General features: G+C 37.0%; 1 protein-coding gene and 1 long non-coding RNA gene across 2 annotated transcripts in view; one reads left to right on the top strand and one right to left on the bottom strand.

Moving 5' to 3' along the window:
- LOC134812996 (COMM domain-containing protein 5-like) overlaps nt 1–19,940 on the bottom strand; it is a 30,547-nt gene extending 10,607 nt beyond the window's left edge. Inside the window, exons 1-3 of the mRNA XM_063820645.1 lie at nt 18,550–19,940; nt 18,247–18,431; nt 16,897–17,043 (exon numbers count right to left, since the gene is read on the bottom strand). Of these exons, the coding sequence (XP_063676715.1) occupies nt 16,897–17,043; nt 18,247–18,431; nt 18,550–18,664 (447 nt within the window). The 5' untranslated portion in view covers nt 18,665–19,940. The remainder of the gene's footprint in view (nt 1–16,896; nt 17,044–18,246; nt 18,432–18,549) is intronic.
- On the top strand, nt 13,669–15,378 carry LOC134812974 (uncharacterized). Its single transcript, XR_010159981.1, has 2 exons — nt 13,669–14,388; nt 15,105–15,378. It is a non-coding gene; the product is annotated as an uncharacterized LOC134812974 (long non-coding RNA).
- Nucleotides 19,941–19,944: the final 4 nt, after the last annotated feature.

Below are 19,944 nucleotides of genomic sequence, written 5' to 3'. Positions count from 1 at the left end.
AGAAAAATAAACTTGAATATATAATAATTAATTCGGCTGAACCAACACATAGCAAGAGCCACATTAACGTTGGGGCCGTCTAAAATTATATCCTAGCAGAACTGATTATTATATACGTTAAGAACAGTGTCAGCTGGAATATTCAAGTAAGGTCATTTGTGTGCTTTCTTTTACAACAGAAACAAGGAATTGAAATATCATTGTAAACTAAAACTGACAAGGGTAATCATAACATAACATTGTGCTCACAGTGTCACTACATTCCTGAAAAAAGCCCATTTTCTTCCAATAAGACAACAAATAGAGTATATGATTGCTCTAACCGTGTTCAAATGTGTCAACAACGTAGCTCCAAATTATATCACCAAATGCACCAACATTAAGAGTCAACCTGTACGTGTACTACGGACTGAACAAGACTATTTCCTCCTAAATGTTCCTACTGTTTCAAATTATAGTAAAACTGAGAGAAGCTTTAGTTACTGTGGACCCTTTGTTTGGAATCAGCTTCCTTAGCAATTGAGAACATTAACCGATATCGTCTTGTTTAAAAAGAGAATAAATACGCATCTCTTTGAAAAAGCATTCATATAAGTAGCATATAATAACTTTCTCATAAAACCCAAACTTCATAAAAATAAGCTCTAATGTACATATTCATGAGTCGCTTTAGATGGCTTGAACTGAATCTTTACTTAGCTGTCATTAGTTTAGTGCTCAGTGTCAACAAGAATTGTCATTATATTTTCCCTGTGATAATATTCAATTTCAAGTCAATATATCATAGTTATTGAATGCCTATATATATCCTGAAGTTAGGACTATGATTTGACCTGCCCATCCCCTAATTTTGGAAGTTTATATGCTCCTATCGTGAAAATGAGGTTAATTGAATGAAGGCTTTCATGTTATTCTGTATTATCACGTCATCTTACATCACATTATCAGGTCCAGTATATCCATAATTAAGACACCAATTGAATAATGAATGTGAATTTGTTTAGAGAATAAAATTTAGGTCGAAAATTTCGATCCTTCCCCCCCCCCCGCCCCCCTCTGGCCTTATTTCATTAAATCCATAACACCTGATCTTGAAGTTACTCACAAGGCGAGGAACATCCTAGCCTGTCCAGCATCTGGGAGGTCTACACAGGAAACAGTAGCTCATTTAGCTCTAGGTCACCAGGCTGTGACAGTAGTCTTGATGTCCATTGCACAGTGTGCCCGCGAGCCCGATTTTCTGCAAAAAGTCAGTATTTTTCTTCAACCAGCCTATTTTCAATTTAAAACTACCCTATCCAACCTAAAATTGCATGAGAAATCGTTTAAAGGGGTTTTCAAGATGATTAGAAGGATTTTTGACCTCATATATTGATTTAACCTGATTTTTGGTGTAAAATTACATTTTTTTGCCGTTTTTTGCCATATTTTTGAACAAATTACAAAAATAAGTGACAAATTCACTTTGATGAGCATCCATAATTTACGCTATCTGTAAGTATAGGACATTTAGAGTAATCTCAGAAAAATTTACAGTGTGATATTGTGGCATGATTTTTTTATGGGCCATCAAAGGTTTAAGATTAGACAGAAATTTTGTGAATTTTAGGACTTTTTGATTCCATTTTTAGACCATTTTATCACTTATATCAATTATAAACTACTTCTTTGTGTTTTAAATGGAAAGAGGTAAATAAATAAATAAATAAATAAATAAATAAATAAATAAATAAATAAATAAAGTCAATTTTTACAGCACAGCAATATATATCTAAATATCAGATCCTCTGTAATCATAATGTATAAAAAAAGGAGCTTTTCTCTGTGCTGAAGGATGAATCAAGGCAGATCATGGTTCTGTTAGCAGGCCACCCTAGTTATGGACAATACATATATACAAAATAATTAAATTATAATTTTAAAATTGTGTCAAGATTGAACTAAAACATAACTCAGGGTAAAATAGACGTATTCCCTTCGTCAAATTAACTATTTACAATACTAAACTTAAACGAACTCCGGGTAAAATAAACGTAATCCCTTTGTCAAACTTGCTATTTACAATAAGTTAATAAATTAATACGGTTGAAAATTATTTCATATTCAATAACAATGTAGCATCAATATAATTGATACAAATGAGGAGCATACAGTGAGAATTGCACATAACAGGAGGACTGGAGGTATGGAGCAATAATGATTGACAGTGCACCTTTCCACTGATGTTCCTAATTTCCTGTAATAGCTTAATAGGCATGGAAATACTTTGATTGCAGGGGATAGATTGGATTCACTTATGTACTGAGATAACTTAACCGAAATAACATAAGTCATAACTGCCTAGATACATTGGCTAGTGTTGGGTGGGATCATGAATTTATCGTAAGAGTTATCCCCTTGGTAATTCTCATCAGTTAGCAACATATTCATAAGAGTTTCTTTGTATAACTTAGAAAATTTCTTAACGTCGTCACACTCTCTAAGGGACTTTGGTAATATGTTCCAGGCCTTAGTTCCTAGATAGTTAAACTCCTTGTGAGATCTTGATTTAGGAGTACGGTACCTTAGGAGTACCTTTAGGAGTACCGTATAAAGATTGCAGTTTTCTGCCTCACGTGATCCACCAGAAATATACGAGAATTTCCCGATAAAATGCTTTGGACATGTTTCATTGATTATACGGTACATATATGAGCTAAGATGAACCTGTCGTCTCAAATGGAGAGGAAGCCATCCCATATTTTTGTATACATTAACCGACCTCTCTCTGATGTTTACATCTAGGGCTATTTTAGCAACCTTTTTGTACATGATATCTAACTCTCCTAGTCGTTTTTTATATGTTCTTGACCAGATGGTGTCTAAGTAGTCAAAATGTGGCAAATGTTATCAAGAGCTTTCATTTGATACCTCCATACATGGCTTTTGATCAAAATTCGAATTTTCTTGGACAAAAACAATGTTATTTTGAGCTAAATTGAGTTACGCGCTTACAAAATAAGGTAATTTAGCCCCAAATTGCTGATATTTTCTTTTTTAAAGCTTTTAAATCACCTCAACAAGTGTTTCCGGACCTTACAATGACCAAAAACACTTAAAAAGCAATCTTGATTCTCTCAAACAGTTCAGAAATCATTATTTTTGCAATTTAAGGTCTAAAAATGGTAGATTTAGCCCTTTTTTAACTTTAAAGGACCCTAATTTCAATAAAATTACCAAAATTTTAGGGCAGTAGCTAAAAATAGTTCCCAAATAGTCATTCTTAGGCATAACCATACCTAAGGGTTACTTTAAAACACATGTGGAGACTCTTAAACTGCCCCCATGATTAGTTAAGGGTAAAATAGTGATATCCCCATATTTTGGCAGTCAAATTTTTTGAGGGAGGCTGGGGGTACTTATGGCCATGGGAAGGTGTCAGATGACAAATTTGGGTTCCCCATTATGTTTTTTCTGTCAATGTAAGGTATCAGGCATAACAAATAACTTAGTTAATAGTTCCCAAAACTGGGATCTGGAAGTTGATTCTGCACTTTGGTACCATGCGAACGAAATTTTGTCCTTCAAAAATGATGAAAACATCGAATTTTGCCTGCAAAAATCAAAATTTCGTATTTTTAACCCAATTTTTATTGGATCTGGCCCCTAACTCCATATAATAATGATGAAAAACAATGTTTATGGTTTTAGACATGTTTAGAGATTATTATTCTAGTTTATATGCGACCAATTCATCCATTAATTCTTATCCTATTGAATTTTATTCATAAATTTCATACCAATTTGGTGTATATGATTCAAGATATCTCAAGAACCAAAAATGATAGCCCCTTAATTCTTTTTTTGTTAGAAAATTCAGATTACTTCTGATCAGATCAGGCTAAACTTATCTGGAAAGCAAATATCATCCTAAATACTTTTTGCAGCCTCTGGGCACACTGTGCATTGTCCAACCAGTTCTGCGATTTACAGGTAACATCTAGGTAAAGAATAAGATTAAGTTGAATGTGCTTATGATGGGACCCCGGAGGGCAAGATCAGGTTATAATAATATAACACCTTGAATTTTTAATGTACTATATACTATAATATCTGAAAGAATCTCTTCGAATATTTTTCTGTGACAAGTGGATCTTGAATCTTTGAATAGAGTTGGTGGTTACTGTCTGGTGACATTACACACTCACTTAATCTTCCTCTTGGTCCAAGGGATGTTTTAAGAAGGGCATTAATAACTTCCCTTACTGACATACTTACAACAAAATAGCTGCATTGCTTTGGACTTGTCAGTAGAATGCCTGAAGATCGGTTACCCAACTGTCTACTTGAATGACAACCCAAAAATAGGAAGAGATCAAGAGGCAGGTCTATAGGAAGAGCTTAAATGTAGTAGAAATGTTACCTACCCTCCGAAGATGTATAAGTAAAGTAATAAAACAGCTCGCGCAGACTAATCTTTTTGGATGGAGATCTCGCTAGAGTAACATGTTACTTGGTTCAATCCAATAACATATAAAATTAAAGAGTTTAAGAGTCCAAAATAGGAATTTAACACAAATATATATTAAATTCATTCACTGCAACAATCACTCCATAAAATCATGTAGGAGTATTGATAAGATTGAGTTCCAGATCACCTATATATTGCTGTGGATACTAAAATCCTGACACCTCTATAACCCCTAAAAGAAACTATACATGTCATGGGTAATGGATATCATTAGTAGGTAGTTATTGCAAACAGAGTGCTACCAAGTGCCACGTCTTATGATTTTCTAGAAATCAGAAACAAAAAGTAAAACTCTAATCAAAATGCTGAGCAGGATGAAGCAAAGACTTGAAGAAGAACTAAGAGACAACCAGAATGGCTTCAGACCTGGTTGCTCTACAACTTCGCACATTCTTGTTCTGTGAAGAATTATATAGGGTCTAAAGGCCATGAGTGTGAAGGCCACTATGGTGTTTATAGATTTTAATAAAGCCTTTGACAGTGTACATAAAGGTTTGCTTATTAAGACCAGCCATGACTTATGTTGATAGCCTACGAGCTGACACGGGTCTCAACGACACTGGAGAAATGGGCGGACTTATGGCGATTGAGTTTTATGGAGACAGCGCATCAATACTCGGACGCTGAAGCCGCCTTAAGTCAAGTAAGTCAGAGTTATTAAGATACTTAAAGCAAATGGTATACCAGAATAGATGGTATTACAGGGGTCTTCGAAGTCCTGGTAGGATCGGGATTCGGGAGTACTGCAAAGAGACACCTCATACTTGTTCATCATCGTGATTGACTATATCATGACAGTGGCTATAGATGATGACTCAGACTCTGGGTTCACTCTTAAGCCTGCACAGGGTGTAGATGGATTTGTGCTGAAAATATCGCATATGTCAAATTCTCAGATGATGGTGCCCTTATCACTGATATAATTGAATGGGGCAAAACTACTCCTGGACAGGCTATAGGAAGCAGCAAAAAGTGTGGGGTTAGTCTTGAACAACTCTAAAACAAATCTCATGACTCTAAACACTACAGAGGAAAGTAGACTTTAAAGCTGTTCTGGAAACCAGCTGGAAAACGTACCTTGGGGGCATAGATATCAACAACTGAGAGAGACTTTAGAGAGACTTTTCAAGAGCAACTATGAAGATCCAAGAGCGTAGGATGCAACTAGCTTTGCCATATACACTGGCACCTTGAACTAGTTGCTAAGTGTGGGGTACTTAATGAACCTAACCATGGTGTGCTGAGCAGGGGAAGAACAGTCATAACTTATGTTGATAGCCTAAGGGCTGATACGGGTTTGAGTAACACTGGAGAAATCACGGGACTTATGGAGGATAGAAATCTATCGAGACAGTGCATCAATACTCGGACGCTGAAGCCTAAATTAAGAGAAGTTTAAAAGTTCACAATCATAATTATTATTTAAAATTGCCTCTAATAGCTACTGATAATCAGCTTGATAGTCGTCTTCCAGCCAGTTTATCAGAAATAAATAAAATGCAGAACCTAACAAAAGGACTAAAATAACTCCAAGATATATTTCATGAAAATTACTAAATTTGCATTGGCGCTCGATTCCAAAGAATTTTTGTTAATGATGCGTTGACAAAATGCGCGGCGCGCAAAAATTATCATTTGAAATTGTTTGTTGTTCAAACATATTTCATAAAATAATCTGTAATATATAGTTCTAATAGTGTATAAAAAAGAATAATCTCAAAATATAACACTAAAGAGAGCAAAAACGAGGATCGCGCAAAAATTATATCTATTTTGACAATTTCCGCGATTTTAAATAGGAACCATTTAAATATATGTGAACAAAATACGCAAACCATTAAAATCTTGATCCATAAATTTTTAATTGTAGAGTCCCCGGTCAATAGTTTGCAAAAATAATTTTATATACGAAAATATAAAGAATTTAAAAATTTAAGGATCAATAAATTAACGGTTTGCGTATTTTATTTATTATACTAAATGTATAAACATTTCATATAGCCATATGTTCCTGTTCAAAATCCCGGAAATTGTCAAAATAGATATGATTTTTGCGCGATCCTCGTTTTTGCTCTGTTTAGTGTTATATTTTGAGATTATTCTTTTTTATACACTATTAGAACTATATATTACAGATTATTTTATGAAATATGTTTGAACAACAAACAATTTAAATGATAATTTTTGCGCGCCGCGCATTTTGTCAACGCATCATTAACAAAAATTCTTTGGAATCGAGCGCCAATGCAAATTTAGTAATTTTCATGAAATATATCTTGGAGTTATTTTAGTCCTTTTGTTAGGTTCTGCATTTTATTTATTTCTGATAAACTGGCTGGAAGACGACTATCAAGCTGATTATCGGTAGCTATTAGAGGCAATTTTAAATAATAATTATGATTGTGAACTTTTAAACTTCTCTTAATTTAGGCTTCAGCGTCCGAGTATTGATGCACTGTCTCGATAGATTTCTATCCTCCATAAGTCCCGTGATTTCTCCAGTGTTACTCAAACCCGTATCAGCCCTTAGGCTATCAACATAAGTTATGACTGTTCTTCCCCTGCTCAGCACACCATGGTTAGGTTCATTAAGTACCCCACACTTAGCAACTAGTTCAAGGTGCCAGTGTATATGGCAAAGCTAGTTGCATCCTACGCTCTTGGATCTTCATAGTTGCTCTTGAAAAGTCTCTCTAAAGTCTCTCTCAGTTGTTGATATCTATGCCCCCAAGGTACGTTTTCCAGCTGGTTTCCAGAACAGCTTTAAAGTCTACTTTCCTCTGTAGTGTTTAGAGTCATGAGATTTGTTTTAGAGTTGTTCAAGACTAACCCCACACTTTTTGCTGCTTCCTATAGCCTGTCCAGGAGTAGTTTTGCCCCATTCAATTATATCAGTGATAAGGGCACCATCATCTGAGAATTTGACATATGCGATATTTTCAGCACAAATCCATCTACACCCTGTGCAGGCTTAAGAGTGAACCCAGAGTCTGAGTCATCATCTATAGCCACTGTCATGATATAGTCAATCACGATGATGAACAAGTATGAGGTGTCTCTTTGCAGTACTCCCGAATCCCGATCCTACCAGGACTTCGAAGACCCCTGTAATACCATCTATTCTGGTATACCATTTGCTTTAAGTATCTTAATAACTCTGACTTACTTGACTTAAGGCGGCTTCAGCGTCCGAGTATTGATGCGCTGTCTCCATAAAACTCTATCCGCCATAAGTCCGCCCATTTCTCCAGTGTCGTTGAGACCCGTGTCAGCTCGTAGGCTATCAACATAAGTCATGGCTGGTCTTAATAAGCAAACCTTTATGTACACTGTCAAAGGCTTTATTAAAATCTATAAACACCATAGTGGCCTTCACACTCATGGCCTTTAGACCCTATATAATTCTTCACAGAACAAGAATGTGCGAAGTTGTAGAGCAACCAGGTCTGAAGCCATTCTGGTTGTCTCTTAGTTCTTCTTCAAGTCTTTGCTTCATCCTGCTCAGCATTTTGATTAGAGTTTTACTTTTTGTTTCTGATTTCTAGAAAATCATAAGACGTGGCACTTGGTAGCACTCTGTTTGCAATAACTACCTACTAATGATATCCATTACCCATGACATGTATAGTTTCTTTTAGGGGTTATAGAGGTGTCAGGATTTTAGTATCCACAGCAATATATAGGTGATCTGGAACTCAATCTTATCAATACTCCTACATGATTTTATGGAGTGATTGTTGCAGTGAATGAATTTAATATATATTTGTGTTAAATTCCTATTTTGGACTCTTAAACTCTTTAATTTTATATGTTATTGGATTGAACCAAGTAACATGTTACTCTAGCGAGATCTCCATCCAAAAAGATTAGTCTGCGCGAGCTGTTTTATTACTTTACTTATACATCTTCGGAGGGTAGGTAACATTTCTACTACATTTAAGCTCTTCCTATAGACCTGCCTCTTGATCTCTTCCTATTTTTGGGTTGTCATTCAAGTAGACAGTTGGGTAACCGATCTTCAGGCATTCTACTGACAAGTCCAAAGCAATGCAGCTATTTTGTTGTAAGTATGTCAGTAAGGGAAGTTATTAATGCCCTTCTTAAAACATCCCTTGGACCAAGAGGAAGATTAAGTGAGTGTGTAATGTCACCAGACAGTAACCACCAACTCTATTCAAAGATTCAAGATCCACTTGTCACAGAAAAATATTCGAAGAGATTCTTTCAGATATTATAGTATATAGTACATTAAAAATTCAAGGTGTTATATTATTATAACCTGATCTTGCCCTCCGGGGTCCCATCATAAGCACATTCAACTTAATCTTATTCTTTACCTAGATGTTACCTGTAAATCGCAGAACTGGTTGGACAATGGACATCAAGACTACTGTCACAGCCTGGTGACCTAGAGCTAAATGAGCTACTGTTTCCTGTGTAGACCTCCCAGATGCTGGACAGGCTAGGATGTTCCTCGCCTTGTGAGTAACTTCAAGATCAGGTGTTATGGATTTAATGAAATAAGGCCAGAGGGGGGCGGGGGGGGGGGGGGGGAAGGATCGAAATTTTCGACCTAAATTTTATTCTCTAAACAAATTCACATTCATTATTCAATTGGTGTCTTAATTATGGATATACTGGACCTGATAATGTGATGTAAGATGACGTGATAATACAGAATAACATGAAAGCCTTCATTCAATTAACCTCATTTTCACGATAGGAGCATATAAACTTCCAAAATTAGGGGATGGGCAGGTCAAATCATAGTCCTAACTTCAGGATATATATAGGCATTCAATAACTATGATATATTGACTTGAAATTGAATATTATCACAGGGAAAATATAATGACAATTCTTGTTGACACTGAGCACTAAACTAATGACAGCTAAGTAAAGATTCAGTTCAAGCCATCTAAAGCGACTCATGAATATGTACATTAGAGCTTATTTTTATGAAGTTTGGGTTTTATGAGAAAGTTATTATATGCTACTTATATGAATGCTTTTTCAAAGAGATGCGTATTTATTCTCTTTTTAAACAAGACGATATCGGTTAATGTTCTCAATTGCTAAGGAAGCTGATTCCAAACAAAGGGTCCACAGTAACTAAAGCTTCTCTCAGTTTTACTATAATTTGAAACAGTAGGAACATTTAGGAGGAAATAGTCTTGTTCAGTCCGTAGTACACGTACAGGTTGACTCTTAATGTTGGTGCATTTGGTGATATAATTTGGAGCTACGTTGTTGACACATTTGAACACGGTTAGAGCAATCATATACTCTATTTGTTGTCTTATTGGAAGAAAATGGGCTTTTTTCAGGAATGTAGTGACACTGTGAGCACAATGTTATGTTATGATTACCCTTGTCAGTTTTAGTTTACAATGATATTTCAATTCCTTGTTTCTGTTGTAAAAGAAAGCACACAAATGACCTTACTTGAATATTCCAGCTGACACTGTTCTTAACGTATATAATAATCAGTTCTGCTAGGATATAATTTTAGACGGCCCCAACGTTAATGTGGCTCTTGCTATGTGTTGGTTCAGCCGAATTAATTATTATATATTCAAGTTTATTTTTCTCGTTAGTTGTCATCCGGCCAAACATTAAGCAACTTATATTGCAGTACCATTTATCATTTAGTATATCAAAATATGTCATTGTAATTTTGCATGGCTGAAATGTAACGCTTGATTTATATATATAATGATTAATTGAATTTTCAAATAAAAAAAAACAACCAGATTAGTTTTCCTATTTTAAAAAATCATATAGTTAATCCATAGAGTTGTGTCAAATGATATTGAATCTCCGAAAAAGAGTGACAGAGGTTAAGCTCGTTAGGTTTTGCTCATTAAATGTTTAGGCAGTAATTTTTGATTAATTGTTCTAATTCTCGTTGCAGTGCCCTCGAATCATTGATAAACAACGTAAACTCAATTTACATAAACCAATATTTTCTGGTGTTACTATATCCGCCGAAATTCCCTTTCCTCAGGAACGAAAAATCTATTATACCATAAATTAAGTCAAACAATTGCCTAAAATTGTTGTAAACTAAATTTCATGGGAGGACTTATTTTAAAGGAGACTAAAATTTCAGCAGAGCATATACATGATATATGATTTAACGAATTTAAGTATCGTTAAATTTATACAAGTCGCTACTGCGTGTTATAGGTAAATGTATGTGATGCTATGTAATTGATGTATGTAATGTTGACTCGTCTTTAAATAATTTCCCAGATCGAAAATATTTTAGTCAAAAAAGCTAGCTGAATAAATTTAAAAAAATTAAATGATATGGAAAAATGGTCTTAAAAATACGACTGATATTGTTGTTGACTTGAAATTAACAAAATTTGTGACTTATATTATGGTAACCATAATATTTATGGGAACCAAAGTTATTGTGAACCAAATTTTTTCAGGCATGGTGGGCTGAACATGGAGCTACCGAAAGCTGCGAATCATTTAGAAATAAACTCAAATGCAGCAGACAGACAGAAGCATTAGTTTGAGTTAAGTTGTAAAGCTTCTTTAAACTTTTTCATCACAAAGAGAAATTTGTGTTAAATAGTAGTGGTAAATTTAAAGGGCGTGTTGGTAGACCTAATACAAACTTATATCAAATATGCTTGTTGATGACCTTAAATATAGAAACTTAGAACTTAGAAATTTGAGTGATTTAAATGAAATAAGGGATATTGCTAGCTGTAGGAAGTGTTGGAAACTGTTGTACTAGGCACAGATTACGTAGTTAAGATGTTTTCTTAATGGAGTTCTATTAACTATGTATGATCCTGTTTTATAATAAGATTATTTGTATAGAGTCGTATATAATGTTTCTTCTTAGACTGCCAGAGAGCACAGAAGATGGCTACTAGACAGCTAAAATCGATACTTTACGAGCCACCAGGGGATGCCTTTTTTCGATGGATAAAGTAAGTGCACCGACTTTTGACGCTTAAAAAAGTAAAAAGGACTTTTCACAGAGATATTTTGGTACCATCTTATGATGGCCTCTCATATGTATCTTTCGCCTTTCGGATCAATTTATTCCGGTCAACAAAGTTTCCTACTCCAGGCCATTAAATTGCTCCGTCAAAAACGCTATTACGGGTATTTGCCTCACAGAATGGCCAAAAAAAAGGAAGGTCTCTCAAAATCACAAAACACACTTTATTCCAGTTTTTATCTCATAAGAAGCTAAGTTGACACTCATATTTTTCTTCCCGGGGGTTGATTTAATCTCATAACCATTTTTTCTTTGAGAAAAATTGGCCGGAAAATCTTCCTCCAAAAAAACATGCCTCACAGAATGGCCAAATCTGAATTTCTATAATTTTTTGATGGAGATACTTTTTAAATTTCTATCACCAAACGTTGTTAGAAAACCTATTAAGGAATGGGGTAATAACCTAAAACTCACGAAAAAACTGAGCTGTGAAAAATTATTTCACAAAAAAGAAAAAATGCCTGACAAAATGGCCAAAAAAAAAAAGAAAACGAGAAAATTTTATTTTTCTAAAACCTTTGGCTCTTGTTTCAGGCATGCTGCTGGTATTAATATGCCTTGTTAACACCCCCATATAGGCTAAATTTCTTAGAACTGAATAAAAAGGGCATAATTTCCTACACCAAAAATGGCCATTTTGTGTGGCGTTGTTCATATTCCCTGATTTCATGATTTATAACCTTCATTCGGCTGTAAAAACACTCCATCTGGGGTGTTATTGTATGATAAATAGCTTGTGAATACTTTAGACTTATTGTTTCATTGAATAAAAGGAGTTTTAAATTTTGGCCATTTTGTGAGGCATATTTTGGCCATTTTGTGAGGCGTATAGCCATTTTAGCATTTTGTTTCTTCCTATATTGAACAATGTTCGTTTTGTTTGATGAATACTATTCTTTAAACATCTTCTGTCATACTGGTGCCAGAAGTTCTCACCAAAATGCAAACTTAGTTCAAAAATTTGAAAACAAATTTTTCAGTGCTCAAAATTTCTACATAAACAGTCATATTTATGCCAGAAAATGTGGTCCTAGTTAATGATTTCACCACAGGAAGTGTTGCCAGAAGACTTTTGTTTCATATGGTATCCACAAAACCTACCAGTCTTATATAAAAAATTAGTTACAAAAACATTTACAAATTTGGCCATTCTGTGAGGCTAGCCATTCTGTGAGGCATTTACCCGTATACCGGAGTTTTATTATAGTCCGGAGTTGGACGTTTTTCTGTACGCTTAGCTTGTCAATCTATAGTGTAGTTACCGTATAATATAAATGCTGTGAACACATTTTTCACTTGCTCGTTGACGAGGGTCACGTGATGGTAGGCGAATTTGTCAAGTTTATACGACTATTGTAATTGTACAATAAAATTTTTATATTTTTGTATCCTTGTATCCGTGACCTCTGACAGGACACCGGTCATCTCGCCCAATTTTCCCGGGAGAATCAGATCTCATGTCAACTAGCGCGTGATCATCCCGGCCTGGGTGGTCCACTTGTAATGTTGTCAAACGGGAACCTCGGCCTCGCACATCTGGTAGTGAAGTACTGATTACAGCTGCAGGTCCTCCAAATTCACGAAGTCCAACAAGTCCTTGTATGAGCCATCAGTGTAAATCACGGTACTTTTCTAATCATAATCGCTTAGCTTGGCATCATTCAATGGACATTTGTTGTTCAAAAGAAGAAAAGTCAAAAATGAGAGTGAACGGTGACTGCTTATTGCATAAGCTCTTAAATCTGCTAACCGTACATAGCTCACGCAGCTGTCTACAGTTGCTGGGCTCGTTCCGGGTCAGAAATTTAAAGTTTACTGCGGCGTGGGGCTACATCGTCGTTCTGCTGTCGTGTACATTTAAGAATGTGGTGTGGAAAGAGTTCTGACTTTTCCTGGAGTAAAGATATATGTCGGCCGTCTTTGTCACGGAGAAGTCTTTAAAGCTTTAAAGCTCTGAGCTTGACCTATTAAAAGACAAAAGATACATTTGCACGTCACGAGTAATGTGACCTACTGAAAAAAAATCGGGCAATTTGAAAATTTAGTCAAGTTCACACATGCACAATCAACCCCTCATTGGTGTGATCCTCTGATCCGGGAAATCGAGATGTCCTGAGGACATTGTCCTCTCACAAACAACAGTTATTAGTAACAAGCATAACACGATTTTCCAATCTATTAACGAAGTTTGAGCATTTAGGGTCAAAGCAGAGACTTGGGTCGATGTGAATCGGCTTAAAAATAACAAATTTGGGGTATCTTTATTTTACATCTTGGTCGAGACCTGTCACCAGCAATATGATTTCATGTTGCCTTATTCAGGCGGGCGAAACTCACGTTACATGCGATCTGATCATCTGACTCTCACGATCGAGATCGGTAGCTTTAACTCACCAGCTCCAACACGGTTTTTTAGACTTTTTTCGGTTTTTCGAGCTGCCCTTCTCCCCTGAGGCCACGATGAAAAACATACAATATATTATATCTTTATTCTTTATATGTTACATGCATTCCCCTGCAGTAGTGAAAAGTAAATTGTTTGTTTTATTTCAGTGTCGACAGCTCAAACTATGGTGGTATCTTATCGCTACAATGCTGCTAACTAGACTCTTGGATGAAGTTAAGTTGTTTTAGTCAGATGATCTACTTTTTGGCGTTTCCTACTGCCCTAGTTATAGTAGTTCAAGGTTTAACTGTAAATATAGTGTTAAGTAAGTTTCAATACTTCCCTGCCACCTTTTCAGACATTGCAGAGATGTGTGACCGCACAATTCTCAAACCGAAGAATCAAAAGGAGTTATTGATTTATCGGTATATAAAGTATGTATGCTTTATCAAACAAAGCCACTAGGTAAGCAAATTCAAATATTTTGACAGTTCATACTGCGGTTATACATTGCAGCCAATGCGCAGCAAACAAGAGCTTGCCACGAGCTTGCCACTGCTATAAGCATTCGTATTCGTAGCTTGTTTGAATCTCAAATTTATTCGAATTATCATAAGTAGCCGGAAGCCCGTCCTGCGGACGGAGTTCTTCAGCACAAAATCGATTCTCAAACATTTTAAATCTACCCTTTCTCATTTCTACTTCTTTTCCTTTCACAATTTTCATGTTTTTTAAAAACTTCTATAAATTCTGATATTTTTATGGAAGGGAGACGGGGTAGACCATGTTTAAACTTATTAGATGTTATTAGAAAAGACTTGACTAGTAGAAATCTTGATATTAGACTTAAGAATTTGACTGATTTCGAAGACCTTAGATTTTTGGCTTTAGATAGGGAGGAATGGAAGAAGTTAGAAGATGGTTGATGTTTTTGTTTTCTTTTTTATGCGTTTTAATATCTATAAGGTGCCTAGGATGCTCTTTTAAAGAGATATTTCGTACTTTGAAAGATTTACTACTACTACTTTAAAAACTTCTTACCCCTATCCATGTCACCTATGATTCATGCATTTCTAGCTTCTCGGACAGTGCTGTCTTTTCCCTCATTGGCAAATCCTGAAAGTTTTATGAAAAATATAGATCAGAGTTATGTTTGTTCTTGATGCACGTCTGCATTTCAGGTATTCGTGACACAGTTTACGTGTGATGACGTGGGCATCTCTCAACACACTTTGCAGCATGAGCGACGGTGCCCTGGCGGGATATCTGGAAATGTAGCCTTGAGCTCAGTTTATTTTTCTCCGTCACCTCACCCGGGGGAGGGGGGGGGGAGCCAATGACTTTGGGTACTTTGGGGACAAGTGCAGAATTTCGCCAGCAATTTAACCTCAAGTCTCCAAGATTTTTAGCCCCCATTGGTACCCAAAAGTCTCCTTTAGAAGTCATTTAATAAAAGATAATATCAAAACTACATAAAACTCGCCAAAACTTTGGGTACTTATGGGGACAAATGGAAAATTTCACCAGCGATTTGACCTTCAGTCCCTATGATTTTCGTCCCCATTGGTGCTCAAAAGTCTCCATCAGTAGTCATTGCCCCCCCCCCCCCCCCCTCATCCTGTGTCGGCTGTATGCAATTCTGATTGTACCACGGTTAAAAAATGCCAGTTAAATGTACCAACTCTCGTTTTATTTATTGTACCGACTCTCGCTCTTCGACCACGCTTTTCGTCTACTTGGCGTAGGGCGCGGTAAGATTTCATGTAATCACGCACTCACGTATCGCGCGCGATGTAGAAATAAGTGCACATGGTCTTGTGGGTTCAAATGACCCCCGTAATCCATGTGGTGGGGCAGGAGGGTCAAGCACTGTTTTTTCTGAAATGAACCTCCTGATCCATGTGGTGGGGCAGGAGGGTCAAGCACTGTTTTTTCTGAAATGAACCTCCTGATCCATGTGGTGGGGCAGGAGGGTCAAGCACTGTTTCTGAAATGAACCTCCTGATCCATGCGGTGGGGCAGGAGGGTCAAGCAATGTTCTTTTCAGGTTGACCCTCCTGCGCCATTATAGTAACTACCCAGTACCCACCTCAGGATATGTAATGTAACTACCCAGTACCCACCTCAGGATATGTAATGTAACTACCCAGTACCCACCTCAGGATATGTAATGTAACTACCCAGTACCCACCTCAGGATATGTAATGTAACTACCCAGTACCCACCTCAGGATATGTAATGTAACTACCCAGTACCCACCTCAGGATATGTAATGTAACTACCCAGTACCCACCTCAGGATATGTAATGTAACTACCCAGTACCCACCTCAGGATATGTAATGTAACTACCCAGTACCCACCTCAGGATATGTAATGTAACTACCCAGTACCCACCTCAGGATATGTAATGTAACTACCCAGTACCCACCTCAGGATATGTAATGTAACTACCCAGTACCCACCTCAGGATATGTAATGTAACTACCCAGTACCCACCTCAGGATATGTAATGTAACTACCCAGTACCCACCTCAGGATATGTAATGTAACTACCCAGTACCCACCTCAGGATATGTAATGTAACTACCCAGTACCCACCTCAGGATATGTAATGTAACTACCCAGTACCCACCTCAGGATATGTAATGTAACTACCCAGTACCCACCTCAGGATATGTAATGTAACTACCCAGTACCCACCTCAGGATATGTAATGTAACTACCCAGTACCCACCTCAGGATATGTAATGTAACTACCCAGTACCCACCTCAGGATATGTAATGTAACTACCCAGTACCCACCTCAGGATATGTAATGTAACTACCCAGTACCCACCTCAGGATATGTAATGTAACTACCCAGTACCCACCTCAGGATATGTAATGTAACTACCCAGTACCCACCTCAGGATATGTAATGTAACTACCCAGTACCCACCTCAGGATATGTAATGTAACTACCCAGTACCTACCTCAGGCTGCAGAACTTTAGCCAGGTAATTGTTACTGAGGATCACATCTAGTCTCCAATCTAGCTCTCTAAATCTAGCTGCCGGCCGGCTGTCTGTCCTGGTGAGCTGGGAACTAGTGTACAGTACTGCTACCAGCTTATCCGTCACCTAAACAGGGCATATTTATAGGGGCCCTAGCTTATCTGTCACCTAAACAGGTCATATTATTTATAGGGGCCTTAGCTTATCCGTCACCTAAACAGGTCATATTATTTATAGGGGCCCATTTCATCATCTGAAGATTAAATTAAGATGAATTTTCCAGTCATTATTATTATTGGATTAACATTGATAACAAGCTATTCTTGATGTGTCAGCAAATAACTGATAAATGGTCACGTGGTTCAAACACAGTCCTCTGATAGGCTAGTTTAGTCACGTGATGTTGACACTGGGATATGATTTAAGTGTAGTATAATTGACGATATAGTAAAGTGAGGTCCGTCCCCGGTATTATTAATTATAGTGTAAGCCTTGTGTCGAATAAAGTGTAAGCTGTTTTAAATTCACAGATATTTGAAGTTAACAGTTTTGTTTTTTACAGTTACTTTACTGTCAGGTAGGTTAGACTAGTTACAAATGTATTCTAACCTGGTCTGGTAGGTTAGACTAGTTACAAATGTAGTCTGACCTGGTCTGGTAGGTTAGACTAGTTACAAATGTAGTCTGACCTGGTCTGGTAGGTTATACTAGTTACAAATGTAGTCTGACCTGGTCTGGTAGGTTAGACTAGTTACAAATGTAGTCTGACCTGGTCAGGTAGGTTAGACTAGTTACAAATGTAGTCTGACCTGGTCTGGTAGGTTATACTAGTTACAAATGTAGTCTGACCTGGTCTGGTAGGTTAGACTAGTTACAAATGTAGGCTGACCTGGTCTGGTAGGTTAGACTAGTTACAAATGTAGTCTGACCTGGTCAGGTAGGTTAGAATAGTTACAAATGCAGTCTGACCTGGTCAGGTAGGTTATACTAGTAACAAATGTAGTCTGACCTGGTCAGGTAGGTTAGACTAGTTACAAATGTAGTCTGACCTGGTCTGGTAGGTTAGACTAGTTACAAATGTAGTCTGACCTGGTCTGGTAGGTTAGACTAGTTACAAATGTAGTCTAACCTGGTCAGGTAGGTTAGACTAGTTACAAATGTAGTCTGACCTGGTCTGGTAGGTTATACTAGTAACAAATTTAGTCTGACCTGGTTAGGTAGGTTAGACTAGTTACTAATGTAGTCTGACCTGGTCAGGTAGGTTAGACTAGTTACAAATGTAGTCTAACCTGGTCAGGTAGGATAGACTAGTTACAAATGTAGTCTGACCTGGTCTGGTAGGTTGATATCCTTTAGACTAGTTACAAATGTAGTTTGTTGCATTTGTTCCATGTGTCGTACTGCTCTCGTTATAATACAGTAGAAACCTCCGAACAAAGTCCTTGCTCGGCTTGCATCCAGTTCAGTGCTAAAATCAGGAACCTGGCCGTGTGCCAAGTAGTTTATAACTGAGTCTGAAGAGCATTGTATGAGAGGAACCAATCCGTTAACATTATTTAAACTAGCAATTCTCGGTTCACAATTTGAAATATTAACTATCAGTCGAATTAATTAAAAAAGCTTTAGTTTTACCAATTGAGGCGGAAAATACGTCCTTTTTCACATTTTTCAGCTGTTTGAGCAAAAGTTTAACTTCTTTAGGGACACGGTGTCCTAGAAATGAAGTTTCTACCGCATATTTACTCATCACACCTAAACAAGATGTTAGTCAACTTGTTATAAGGAATCTATTAGTCAACTAAAGAACTGAAACAAGATAAGGAAGATGGTAAACTACTGGGGGGTAGGGTTGCCATTATCGGTACAAAATTTTTTATCGCGATAATCGATAATTTTTTCAAAATTATCGCGATAATATCGGTTATCGGCGATAAATTTGGCAATATAATTGAAGTAATATTTATATGCACTCTGCATACTTGAATTATGCTCATATGCTATGTTACATCTTGTGCTGATTGCTTTGTTAAAGAATCAGTTGCAATATTGCCCTTTTATTTAACAAGCCCAAATTTCATAGACAAAATATGTTATTGCTTCTAGCAAACAATTAAAAAAAATAAATCAGCACATGCACGACGTATTTCTTTGATAGTGTCAGTTTCCTGCCTGTTAGCTGTGAACAGACTTATCTCCCGTGCAAGGGTATCTGTCCTTGCTACCGTAGTCGAATCGCTGCCCTAATGTAGGTCTGATAATTCTTTTGTCAGCGGGATAGGATTGGAATCTGGTATCTTAAATTGTGGGAGTCGCCTGTGAGTCCTGAGGACCAATCGTCGAACTACATGCGAAGCTCAATCGCTGTTTGTCTCTTTCTGCTTGAACAACCGCTGGTGCAGAGACTTAGAGTTACGTATCAAGGTTGACTTTGTGATAACTCTGTATTCTTGTCCTACATCTTCATCTAGAATACCGGGGTCCGAGTAGAACTTTACCAGCGATACGAAGTGAAGGCCCTTTCTCTTGGCATATCGTGTACGTAGCCTATCTAGAAGGGTTCGAGAAACTGGCGAGTCTATCTCAGATCTCTTCTATCTTGCTGTCAATAAACTAAATAATCACTTCTGCTTGAGCGAGCATGCTGTCTCTTTTACACAAAAACTCAGTTACAATCTTGAACGGTGCGAGAGTCTTGGTAATGTCTTTTATAGCTAACTCAGTCTCTTCTACATCCAGTTTTAGATTGCCTAGCTCCAAGTCATCTAAAATTCCGTGCACTGCATCAGTTATCCGGTCATATCTCTCCAACATACTGCACAGCGAGCTCCAACGGGTTTAGTAGTCTCGTTGCAGTCTGCAAGTTCCTTTTCGTGCTTCAACAAACAACAATAACGAGGTCTGACCATACAACCTCCAAGTACACTGCAAATTATGCTAGCACTGGGTTTTAACTTTACAAACAGAGAAATGGATTCGAAAAATATGTTAAATGTTGGCCATTTTACCCTAATAAAAATTTGTTGATTA

Source organism: Bolinopsis microptera, chromosome 3 (assembly GCF_026151205.1).
Source record: "Bolinopsis microptera isolate Bmic1 chromosome 3, MBARI_Bmic_1.0, whole genome shotgun sequence".
Lineage (NCBI taxonomy): Eukaryota > Metazoa > Ctenophora > Tentaculata > Lobata > Bolinopsidae > Bolinopsis > Bolinopsis microptera.
Note: the sequence above shows the minus strand (reverse complement) of the source record. Positions and strands in the feature narration are given on the sequence as shown.